General features: G+C 40.9%; 1 protein-coding gene across 1 annotated transcript; it reads left to right on the forward strand.

Moving 5' to 3' along the window:
• Positions 1-694: 694 nt before the first annotated feature.
• On the forward strand, positions 695-1,025 carry LOC127222127 (small integral membrane protein 36). The gene has a single exon (XM_051184014.1). It carries the CDS (start codon positions 713-715, stop codon positions 989-991), a length of 279 nt encoding a protein of 92 aa, XP_051039971.1. The 5' UTR covers positions 695-712; the 3' UTR covers positions 992-1,025.
• Positions 1,026-13,201: the final 12,176 nt, after the last annotated feature.

Here is a 13,201-nt window from a genome sequence, read left to right on the forward strand (position 1 = left end):
AAATCTCTAAGCTCATTCCCAGTACTTTTTCCAACAAAGTCACACCTCCTAATCCTTCCCGAACAGCTCCACCAGATGGAGACCAAGTGTTCAAACACAGGAGCCTATGGGGGCCGTTCTTACTCAAACCAGCACAGTGAATTTACCAGGTGCTGCTTGGTACATTCCTCCTGAGTAAAAACTCTTATCCAAACCCCAAAGGCCTGGCACTCCAAATCACTCCACACTTGGCCTCAAACTTCTATTAGGCGAGGGCCAATGCTACACTACTTCATGGTCTCCCAGAGAAATCCAGGTTTGTGATTGTATCTTGGTGTGTGTTCATGAGCAGCACTTATGTTCAAGTAGCTGTCCCTCTCCCACTCCCTCTCTCCCCCTCCCTCTTCCTCTCCCTCCTCTCTCTCCCCCCTCCCTCTCCTCTCCCTCTCCCTCTCCCCTCCCTCTCCCTCTCCCCTCTCCCTCTCACCCTCCCTCTCCCTCTCCCTCTCCCTCTCCCTCCTGCACTCCTCTCTCCAGTGTTGGTGGCTGCAGTATTAACAGAAAGAGCTTAAGTTATTAAACTGAGCAGCTCTAATCCCGAGGTTTCCTGGAGCAGTGGGGATTATTGTATTTTTATTCAGAGTCAATGTAGCCTTTGTGTTTGCTCCCTGCAATGCCAAAACTGACCCCAAATGCCTTTCTTTAGACTCATTTTTACACCGTGGAAGAGGTGATGGAGTTTTACCTGGAGATCGACCCTGTCACCTTGAACCTCATCATCCTAGTTGCAAGTTACGTCATCTTACTGTTGGTGTTCCTCATCTCCTGCGTGCTGTATGACTGCCGAGGCAAGGATCCCAGCAAGGAGTATGCTCCCGAGACCACACTGAATGCCCAGCCTTCCATCCAAGTGGTGGTGACCCAGCACGGTGCTCACGGATCATGGGCAAGGGGACCCAGCCTTCACTTTAAGGCTCCTGCGCCAATAGGGAAGAAAAGCACGGTGGTATGAGACTGGATAAGGGATGTTGGGAAGAGACCAATAAACGCAGCAGAAAGCAACTGTCCTTTTGTGGAGCCAGTTCTCCCCAAATGAGGAAACCTAGTCTCTATCTTACTATCTGCCCTCTGGTCAGACTCTTCATGAATAAAGCAACTATTTAAGGTAAGATGCCCCATGGTCTCCCGCTGTGTTCTCCAAATGCAAGATCTCAGCAATACTATTTTATGTGAAGCTGGTTACACATATCTTCATGCTAGGAGAGGATGACTTTGCATAAGGTTTGAAAGACATGTGGGGTGTGGGAGGGATGTAATAAATAATGAAACTAATTCAAGTCTGTACTTTATAGCTTCATTATTTCCAAGTGATCACATTTATACTCCCCAGACGTCAGGTTATTGTTTTTTGTATATAACAGATCCTCACATTCTGTTCCCCCTCCAATCACAAGCTGTGTGGCCCAGGTTGTATTGGGCTACCTCTTCACACCTCAGGCCTAGTGATAGGATCATTTGAAAATTTCAGTTTCCAATGAGTCTGTCCACTGAAACTACTTGAGAACAGTGCTTGACAATTAGTCTTGCTGTGATGAATGTTGGCTTTATTCCTATCTACTTCTCATCAGAAACGTTGATCTCTGGAGGCTGGAGAAATAGCTCATTCAGTAAAGTGCTAACCGGAAGAGCAGGAGGTCCTGAGTTCCATTCCCAAGCACTGACACAAATCAAATGAATGCAGTGGTATGTGCCTGTAATCCCAGAGACAGCTGGTTCCCTGGAGCATGGTGGTCTTCTTATCTAGCTCAATCAGTGAGCTCCAGGCTCAGTGAGAGACCTTGACTAAAAAAATAAAATGGAGAAATAGAAGGAGATACCCAATCTCTGACACATACATGCACATATGCATGTATACATAACCACCCATGTACAAATACATATACACATACAAACACATAAAGTTTTACCTCTAGTCTTCAAGTATGACCTGATTTAATACAGACTTATTGCAGATTCATTAAGAAAAAAAAAAAAGCCTGAGGTCTTATAGCTTTGTGTTTTAATCCCCTGAAGAGAAGAGAACCCACAACATTCTTGCTCCTCCCATAATTGTTGACTAATAGGTTTTTTTGTTTGTTGGCTTGTTTGTTTTTGTGATGCTCATTCACTCACCTGTTCCTACAAGCTTACACCATTATCTTCATTGTACACGTTTGTACCATGCCTCCCCTCCCTTACAAGTCTGCCTGGTGACTTACTGAACTTTTTTTTCCCATGATAACCTGTGTGGTGTGCCATAAGCCCTGCCCTGTGACTTTTGCTGTCTAACAGGGGAAGAAGAGGCACACATGACCCAGCAGTGAGTGGAAAGAGCATCCATGTTTGCTCTGCCATGGTCTGTACAGGCTGTTGGAATGGAGATGCATTTGCTCGGTGTTGATTGGCCAGGCTCATCAACTCTGCCATCAAAAAGAAGGTGACTCAACTTGTAGGATAAGTGGCTTCCCCCTGCCCCGAGGGGAGTGAAAGTGTTGGGAATACAGGAGGGGGCATTTTGAATATAAGGAATGGCAAAAACAAAGCTTAGATGCAAAACCTTACAGTAGCCATTGACTGTGGAAGTCTGGTGTCTTTCAAGACTATGAAAAATGAGATACTCGATTATAGTTGCTGTGAGGGAAGAGTGAAGAGGAGAACCTGGCCCATGCTGCCCTGCCAGATCCAACCTCCAGTCCTGTTTTGTCTTTACATTGTTAACGTAGCTGTAGAAAATATGAAGACAGATTGGTTCCCTTACATACATGAATTGAAAATGATGTTGAAAATATACAGAAGGGTTTTTCTGATATAAAGTCAAATATCAATCTCCACTCTTAAAATTAAAATGTAAAACATAACTGTATAATATAAAAAATTCACATACTGCTTTTAAAAAGTCTCTTTTCATACTAATGTCCTTCTATCTATACCTTGTGAAAGTGGATACAAAATATATCACTGGAGGAAAAGTCAATGAGCCATCAAAAATTAATGTTAGCAATGTTAATTAATTTAGCTTTTGACAGACATAAATATTCAACTCATCTAATAAGATTATTGAGAATATTCTTAATTAAGAATATGAAATATGCATTTGCTTAAAATGGTTATATGAAATACTAGACAGTTATGTCAACTCCATATTTGAGCCAATTCAAGAAGGAAAAGTAGGGGTTGGAGAGATGGCTCAGGGGTTAAAGTTTCCTCCTGCTCTTGGAACCAGAGTTGAGTTCCAAACTCCTGACTTGGGTGCCTTACAAACACTTGTGACTCCAGCTGCAGAAGATCTGACACTCTGCTATAACCACAGAGGGCATTTCACTCACACACACACACACACACACACACACACACACACACACACAAATGGCAAATCCTTTTTTAAAGGGGAAATTAACAGATATGGAGAAAAGTAGATCATCATAAGAAAAAAATAAAATAATAATGAAAATATTAATAATAACTACCAGAATAAAATGAAATAAAGACAGACAAGAGATTTAAAAAAAAAAAAGTAAAGAAACCAGAAAACAAACTACAGTGAGCTAATGTTGGAATAGGTGGTAGGGAACTAGTCTAAACCTCCCAGGTCATATGATTTGTGGCTTATTCAATTTGTGTTCTCTAAACAGAAACCAATTTCAGAATTTTTTTAAAAAATGCATATTTTCTGTATAGTACATACCCAGATTTGTATGACAAGTATGTATCTATAAGGCTCTTGCTGTTATCTTGGTCTGTTTCTGTGGCTACAACTCAGTACTGTAGGTCATGTGATTTATAAAGAAAGAGAGGGTTACTTGATTCATGATCCTGCAGACTGGGAGATCCAAGAGCATGGTGCTAGCAGCTGGTCATCATCTTGTTGCCATATGAAGCCACTAGTGCTATGATAAGAATTCTCACTCTCAGCTAACCATAAGTCTCTACCCAAAGGGCCAGCCTCCACATACCATTAACATATAAATTCAGAGTTTAATTTCCAATACATGAACTTGTGTGTATATGCACCCCCCCCACACACACACACACCATGCTCAAACCACAGCAGTCAAGAAGGAAGGGAAGCCAAGATAGCAAAGTGCAGTGAATCTTCTGGAGTCTTTGGCCTCTAGCTGGACCTAAGGTTTAGCCATTTTTATCTATCTCAACCTCCATGCTCTTTCTAGAACTTTTTCTCCCTAGAAAGTGATCTTTTTAGCTACTCTTTATTTTTACTTTCAGTGAATGGGTGTATTGTCTGCATGTATGTATGGATACATACATGCCCACCGCATACATGCAGTGCCCACTATGCAGTGCCCACAGAAGCCATAAGGGGGCATTGGATTCTCAGGGCCTGTAGTTACAGATGGTTGTGAATCACCATGTGGATGCTGGGAATTGAACCTGGGTCCTCTGGAAGAGCAGCCAACATTTTTAACCACTGTGCCATCTCTCCAGCCTCACTGCTTCTTATTTTTAACTGAAGTTTCCCAGTGGAGTTAGTTTCACAACTGTGAGGTTCTTGGGTTTTATAAATTCACCTAATGGGTTGGTTTGCCAACCAGAAGAAACATTCAGTTCCTCTAACCTTCAAATACCATGTTAATTTTGTTTCCTTGTGGGTCGGCACTTCTTTGGTTCACATTATTTTAATTTGTTATTTTGCCATCATGAACAAGTATCGTTAAACCAAATGCAATATTTTTCCTAATTTGTCCACAGCAATAGCCGTGGGAGACATACACATAAGACACCTGGTGGGCAGCAAAAGAGGAGAGGAAAAATAGGGGTTTTCAAGAATCTCAGTACATGCCAGGTATCTTTTTTTTTTTTTTTTTTAATCCATAGTATCATTTAATCCTCACACTTTTACATGAGAATGATAAAAAAAAAAAAAAACAAGTGGTTTAAATTTAATGATATGTGGCTCAAAGAATAGATAAAGCTTCGGCAAGGACACAGAGTAGCTAGCATACTCAGCAGGAAGGATCTGAACCCGTTTCTATTGGCCTCACCTTGTTCTCTTTTTTGTTCACAACAGAAAATAGCCACCCTTGTTTGTCCTACCTACTGATCACTTTCAATACCTAGGATGCTGTTCAGCACATGCCTATTAAGTAATGTAATGACCAGATTTGCTCCACTGCATATTATAGCCAGAGTTGCCAACAGGGTATAAATTAATTCTCTGGATTTGGACAAAAAAAAAATATCCCCTGGTGTTTGAGAAGTCACTAGGGGATAGTGGACCGAGGCTGGACATTCTACCAGACAAGTCTGCCTCAGTTCCTTTCTGTTACTGCCTGCTGGTAGTAAGCCATTTATGCATGACTTGACTTTCTAAGCCTTTTTATTTAAACTAAAATATGGGTGAAATAGTGATGCCCATGAAGTTTAAAATAGCATATGCAAAGCCTCTGACACATGGTGACATCTCAGTGACAAGAAAGCCATTGTTAGTACACCGTTAGATAGGGTGGGCATAAGAAGAAATCCCATTCCTTTGAAGGCTCAGGTCAGTTCAGGGAAATTTGGGAGGAAGAGAAAGAAAGGGTTAGGAGTTGAGTTTTTCTCACCACCACATGTGCCCCAATTTATTTGTAGGAATCTTTAGACCCAGAACCTCAAATTTTGAGTGTGTTTGAAATTAAAGTGATTTCTGTCATAGTTATCAAGATAAAGTTGTCCTGGAAGTACGATGGACAGCTAATCCAACACAGCTACTGTTGTTAGGTGGACCACTAATCTAATATAGCTACTGTTGTCATCAAATTTAGCTGGGCCAGACGGTACATGTCTATTATCTTAGCACTTAGGACTAAGAGCCATTAGGATCATGAGTTTAAGGCTAACCTGAACTGCATAGTAAGATACAGTCTCAAATTTTTAAAAGGAGTAGATGACTGGACATAGACAGTCATAGAAACCACTCTACGAAGACTAGAGTTATGCAATCCAAAACAGAAGAGCTGAAAGGCAGGAAAAGGGCCTGGAGCAGATCCTTCCAGAACCTTCAGAGATCAAAGTCCCTGCTAACACCTTGAGCTTAGATGTCCAGCCTCTAGAAATGGGCAATGTTAAATATAAACAGCCAGGGGCTCTCAAACTTCTTCATTCACCACCCCCTCATCAATACTGCTTTTATGTGGCTAAAGTTATTCAGGTGCATTAAAAAGACATAGAAATTATATATTTACTGAAATTAAATCACAAATTTATTTTAAAACAATTCTTGAGTGTACCCAGATTTTACTAGTACTAAAGGGCAAATTTGCATACTAATGAAATGGGTGGGCTTGTTTTGCATAAATAATTAAATCTTGGCTGAATATTTGAGCTACTGTTATAGTTGAAAAGTATCTTCAGCAGTTTTCACAGTTCTCTAATGTTTTGATTTTAATTCACCAGTGTTAGAAACTTTACTTAACACAAATATATTGTATTTAGGGGCATTTCAGATATTGTTGGATTTATTATGTTGAGGTCTTTGACCCATTTGAACTTAAGTTTTGTGCATGGTGATAGATATGGATCTATCTGCAGTCTTCTACATGTCAATATCCAGTTATGCCAGCACCATTTGTTGAAGATGCTTTCTTTTTTTCCATTGTATACTTTTAGCTTCTTTGTCAAATATCAGGTGTTCTTAGGTGTGTGGATTTATATCAGGGTCTTCAATTCTATTCCATTGGTCTACCTGTCTGTTTTTATACCAATACCAAGCTGTTTCCATTACTCTAGCTCTATAATAGAGCTTGAAGTCAGAGATGGCGATGCCTCCAGAAGTTCCTTTATTGTACAGGGTTGTTTTGGCTATCCTGGGTCTTTTGTTTTTCCATATAAAGTTGAATATTGACCTTTGAAGGTCTGTGAAGAATTGTGCTGGGATTTTGATAAGAATTGCATTGAATCTGTAGATTGCTTTTGTCAAGATTGCCATTTTTACTATGTAGATCCTACCTATCTAAGCGCATGGGGTATCTTTCCATTTTCTGGCATTTTCTTTAATTTCTTTCTTTAACAGCTCAAAGTTCTTGTCACACAAGTCTTTCACCTCTTTGGTTAGAATTACCCCAAGATATTTTATGTTATTTGTGGCTATTGTAAAGAGTGATGTTTCTCCTATTTCTTTCTCAGCCCCTTTATTATCTATATAGTAGGGGTACTGATTTTTTTTTTAGTTCAGCTTGTATCCTGCAACTTTTCTGAAGGTGTTTATCAGTTGTAGAAGTTCCCTGATAGAATTTTTTGAGTCACTTATGTAAACTATCATATCGTCTACAAATAGTGACAGTTTGACTTCTTCCTTTCCAATTTGTATCCCCTTGATCTCCTTTTGTTGTCTTATTGCTCTAGCAAGGACTTCAAGTACAATATTGAAGAGATATGGAGAAAGTGCACATTCTTGTCTTGTTCCTGATTTTAGAGGAGTTGTTTTGTGTTTCTCTCCATTTAGTTTGATGTTGGCTGTTGGTTTGCTGTATATTGCTTTATTGTATGTTCCTGTTATCCCTGATATCTCCAAGACTTTTATCATGAAGTGTTGTTGAATTTGTCAAAGGCTTTTTCAGCATCTAGTGAGACAATCAAGTGGTTTTTTTTTTTTTATTTTTCAGTTTGTTACAGTTTGATTACATTGATGGATTTTCCTATGTTGAACAATCCCTGCATCTCTGCATCATGGTGGATGATTTTTATGATATGTTCTTGAATTCAATTTGCCAGTATTTTATTGAGTATTTTTGCATTGATATTCATGAGGGAGGTAGTTCCCTAGCTTACTTGTGTCTTTATGGGGTTTGTATACCAAGGTAATTGTAGCCTCATAAAAAGAGTTTGGCAACAATCCTGCTTCTATTGTGTGGAACAATTTGAGGAGTATTGGAATTAGCTTTTCTTTGAATTTCTGGTACAATTCTGCACTGAAACCATCTGGCCCTGGGCTTTTTTTTTTTTTTCTTGGATGGAAGATGTTTGATGATGGGGGTTATAGGTCTATTTAAATTGCTTATCTATTTAAAATGCTTATTGGCATTTTGGTTATTGGTATGAACCAGGGAAACACACACATATGTGCCCAGAACCAAGGCTGCTAGGAAGCAGCAAGATGCAACATGGATAGACATTATTAGAAACAAGCCATGTTAGGCAAATACTCTACCTCTGGGCTATAGTAGCACCTACTAGCGTTTGGAATATAGAAAGTAAGGTGTACTGATCTGAATCTCCTGTAGCATTCTCTTCAACCTTAGCCTTCTTGTCTTGTTCAACTTTAACCTGTTTCCAAGATGACAGAAAGTCTGCACCTATGTTTTCTCCTCCTGCGCTCATCTGTTATTTAGTTATGACCCAGCCATATGCTGGGAACCATTGATTTCCCATTTAGCATATCTCCAGGCTGGTGGCCTCAAGTGCAATCCAAAGCTGGCAGGTATGCACCAGGAATCTCAGAAGAAAGTCTATAAAAGGGAGGGGGCTTGGTTCAGAAGAAGCCTGAGCCACACAAGGGAGAGGAAACATGCTGCCTTGGGGAGACATTAGCATTGTTCAGGAGAGGCTTGGAGCAAACATGTTCATGGAATTTGGAATCCAGAGCACCAGACAGATTAATAAAGGTGTTCTTATCACCAAGATTAGCAATAAAGAAGCTGTTTGCTATGGAGAAGAATAGAAAAACCTGGTATTATAGAATTGTAATCATTCCCAGGAGGAAACCCATTTTCCCTATGCCAGAGGGGGGAGAGAGAGAGAGAGAGAGAGAGAGAGAGAGAGAGAGAGAGCTCAGTTCAGTGTTGCTGTGTGTACTAGTGCAGACTTGTAATGCCAGAGCTGGGGAGGCACAGGTCTCCAGAGGAATGAAGCAAGACTCTCTCTCTCTCTCTCTCTCTCTCTCTCTCTCTCTCTCTCTCACACACACACACACACACACACACACACACACACACACACAGTCTCCTGATATTTGGTCTAAGTCAGTTTGCTCTTGAACTTTGCACCCATTTCCATTCATTTGCTCATTTTGTAAGGAAGCACTGTTCTCATAGTGATTTGTATAAACAAGGCTTGTGAAGGCGTCCAATCAGATTAGAGCAAAGGGGTGATAAACTGTGGTTACAGAGGCTGCCAAAAGCCATAGAGTCATAGCACACTCGTGAGTCACCATCAGTTGCAGGCTGTGCTGAGACTTATTCAGTACTAATAATGAATTACCTAAGTGTGTGAATGGTTTACGTATTTGAAAACGTGGACCCCAACACCACCTTCAGCTCGTTTTTATGGCAGATACAGAAGAAGGCATGCTCAGTTAGGGGAAAGCTTGCATGCACCTGTTGACCACTTCTCTGACAAATGTTTATACAGTACAGACCAGTGTAGGGCTTCCAGGATGCATCAGCTCCCACAATGGGTATGAACTCTGACCTCATGAAACTTACCGAGAAGCAAGAAAAAGACTACCAAGAACACAGGGAGTAGTATCTTCTGAACTGTCATTATAATGCTGAGATGTATAACATTTTCCTAGTTTGATACAGTCTTGGCAACCAGTGCCTTCGAAATGTCTTTGAGAGATGAACAGGCATTCCTCTCAGTGTTTATTCTGGGTATGTGAATGTATATTCATTTATTATGCTACATACACAGTCTTATAAACACTATGCATCTTTTTGTATGTCAGACCTTAGCTATCTACCCCGCTCCACCATGTGCCTCTGCCTCTGATTTTGCCTGTGTATGAAAGGAGCAATTTGTTTCTGGTCTCCCCCACCATGACTCATGCTTTAGTCTAGGCAAGTGAGAGTCAAGCCCTGCCTAAGAACATGGCATACAATTTTATTTTGTTAAGAAAATAAATAAGCCAGCATAGTGGTACATGCCCTTCATCCCAGCACTCAGGAGATAGAGACAGGTGGATCTTTGAGTTTGAGGCCAGCCCGATCTACAGAGTGGGGTCTAAGATAACCAGGCTACATAGAGAAACTCTGTTCCTGGGGAAAGGAAAGAGGAGGAAGAGAACCACAACAAAAGAAAAAAAGAAAGAAAGAAAAAAAGAAAGCATAAACCCTGGCAGTTTTTAGGTTAGACTAGATCTATCTATATACATATATAAAAAGGCTAAGTTCCCCCCTTAATTGGTAATTTTACTCTTTGAATCTCTTTACTGAATATGAAATATCTAATGCAATAGCCTGAGTAATCTCCCACACGTGTGATATCACAAACATACACACACACACAGAGCACCTCATACAGGGCTGAACACATCATTAAGTCTCCATTCTTTGGTGATAACTTTGTTTCTTTTGCTGAATGAGAATGACTACCCCATAAAAATGAACTGCTACAGGACCCTTCAGGGGGAAGTCTGGGATGTTTCAGACTCCTGTCTTTAGGCAGGGAGGAGGGTGTGGGGGGGTGTGTAGCAGTTTATGGCTTTGCAATTTGTGAGACAAAGAGAGTGGCAGCCACCACAGCTGCCATTTGACCCTCCCTGGGTGCAGTGATAAGAGTTGAGAGACTACAGTGACCAACTAGGTCTTGAGGCTGCCATCTGGAGCTTAAGTTCTAGGTTCTAAATCAAGCCAAGTTTTTGTCTTCCTAGGAGGAGTCAGGCCTCCTGCCAGCTACATAAAAGGCACAGGGGGAGAGTTCATTTGCAGCTTTCCGAAGCTCTTCCTGCACCAGGGTGTGTGTGATCCTGCAGCTTTTCTTTCTCCTGGCTTCTAGAATGCATCCACTAGTGACTGGAAGATATGTCCTGAAAACCCATGCACAGCCGTGACATCACTGATCAGTGAATAGCAGTAGTAGGAAGTGTCAACAGAACGTTGAGTCCTTTCAGAGGATTAGAACTAACTCCACCCCACCACCACCACCATTTGCTAGTGTGTTTTCCGTTTGACATTTCAAGTAACTATCCCCCCACACTGGAGCTTCTTCAAGTCGAGGTCTGTCCTGAACACTTTGGAGGGAACACAGACCATGACAAATGGTCTCAGCTTAGGCATATGGTGGTGCATTGACTTTCTAGTTGCTAGGGTGTATTAACAAATATGTTCCAAAATGCAAAAAATAATGAGCTCACCGCCATTTGGGGAGTGTTGACAATATGAAACATGGGAAATATGTTGGAGCCTCAGATGATCTTTAATTTTTAGAACATTGCCTTGTATTCTCATTTAAAGTAAATTTCATTGCAGTTACATGTTCAGGAATAGAAGTTTATGTTGCTTTCTTTTTTAAACAATGATTGTATTTGTTTTAAAAGTATGCCCAGAAATAATGAAGAATCAGAAGTTGACTGTGTCACTCTTATATAGAGTGTTTGCATAGAATGTACCATGTACTCAGTCCAGGCCCCTAATACCACAATAAATAAATAAATAAATAAATAAATAAATAAATAAATAAATAATAAATAAACAACCATAATCAGAAAGAAAGAAAACATGGAGAGAAAGGGAGGGAAGAAGCAAAAAAGGGGGGAATAAAATGGAAGGAGGAAGGAAAGAAAGAAGGAGAATGAACAGAAAACACTGGTTGAAACATGGTGTGGCCTTTGTTGTCTCCTGCAGCCAGCTCATTATCAGCAGGGATCCGTTTCAGAAGTCCTGTGTCCAGAGCATCCAAGATGGCTCCTGAATCCCAGGTCACTGTATTTCTGCTTCCTAGTCAGAAAGAGAGAGAGAGAGAGAGAGAGAGAGAGTATGTGTGTGTGTTAAGTTAATCTTGAAAAATGTAGACAAAGAAAAGAAAGATGTTCCTGACCTGGATTACTTTTGTGGAGTGTGTGTGTGTGTGTGCGTGTGTGCGTGTGTGCAAGTGTGTGTGTGTGTGTGTGTGTGTGTGTGTGTGTGTGTGGTGTGTGTGTGTGTGTGTGCGTGCATGTAAGGAATGCTTGTCCATCTGGGAAACTGTGAGAAAAAATGCAGCAAAGTTTAGAAAATATGGAAGTCCTTCACAATCCTGTTACTCAGTTTGTACTCTACTATTTTGTTTCATTTCATATATAATCAATGTGCTGTCAGCTGCACTGCTTTCCACTTTCTGAATCTAAGTAAATTTACACATGCCTACCTAGTGCATCCCTGGGGGGCTGACCACAGAGCTTTCCACATCGTGACTGAACCGTGTTTAGATGTTGCTTGTGATAGGAAGGCATGAAGAGAATGGACTGATTTTTCTCTCTTAACATTTCTGGGAGACTGTATGGGTGGAGCTGAAGCATTCATTACTCTCATTCTGAGACCGCATCCCATGTTCTCCCTCATGGAGTTTTCCATCCCCAAGAAACATTAAGTGCACAAGCCAAGGCTTAAAATTATTCTGTAGGGAACATGAGCTGCCAGGCCCATTCTCACAAAGATGGATTTTGCATTGGCTTGGACACCATAGGCTGTCAGAGCTATGGAGGACTCCTGTGGTCCAGCAGTACAAACCAGGAATGCAATGGCAAACAGAAAGGAAGAGTCCTGATTGGAGGCTGAGGAAACAGGTCAGTGGGGAAGGCACTTGTCATGAAAGTGTGAGGACATGACTCTGGTCCTCAGAAGTCATGCAAGATTGGCACCATTATGGACACCTGTAATCTTAGCTCTCCTGTGGTGAGCTGGGGCAGGGGACAGAGTCAGGAGAATTCCCTGTCTCAAGGACTAATACAGAAGTTATCCTCTGACCTCCACACATGTGCCCACACACATACACACACACACACAAGATTGTTTTAGTCCTCTTGTAGCATGGTACCTGGCCTGCCCACTGCCAGAACTCAGGCCACCAAGATATCCTTCTATTCCACTCAGTATGTTATTCTTAATATAAATTTTGATATTATGGTTACCAAAAATACACATGAGTAAGACTTCCAAGGGTCTCCAAGTCAACCTTATCCAGTTTCATATAGCATTATTTAAGTGGAGGTATATAGTTCATTGGTTGGGGTAGCTTTCCTCATTGGCTATTCCATTCACTACACTGAGATTTTCAGGGAACTTATATTCTATAGAGAATACCCTTTTCTATTCGCAGGTCAGATGCTGTGAGCACAGACTTTTCCTAAATTCCATGAGGTTGTGCTCTAGATCTACAAATCTGATTGAGTAAGGTGAGAGACACACATGAACCTCTATGGTACATTCATACACTAGAATGCCATGCTTGTGAAAGGAAGTGAGGGCCAAGGGATGGTGTCACATGCCTA

Source organism: Phodopus roborovskii, unplaced genomic scaffold, assembly GCF_943737965.1.
Source record: "Phodopus roborovskii unplaced genomic scaffold, PHOROB, whole genome shotgun sequence".
In the NCBI taxonomy this organism is placed as follows: domain Eukaryota; kingdom Metazoa; phylum Chordata; class Mammalia; order Rodentia; family Cricetidae; genus Phodopus; species Phodopus roborovskii.

Bases quoted from the DNA above. Each gene is read 5' to 3' on its own strand.
- LOC127222127 (XM_051184014.1), top strand. From the start codon at position 713: ATGGAGTTTTACCTGGAGATCGACCCTGTCACCTTGAACCTCATCATC.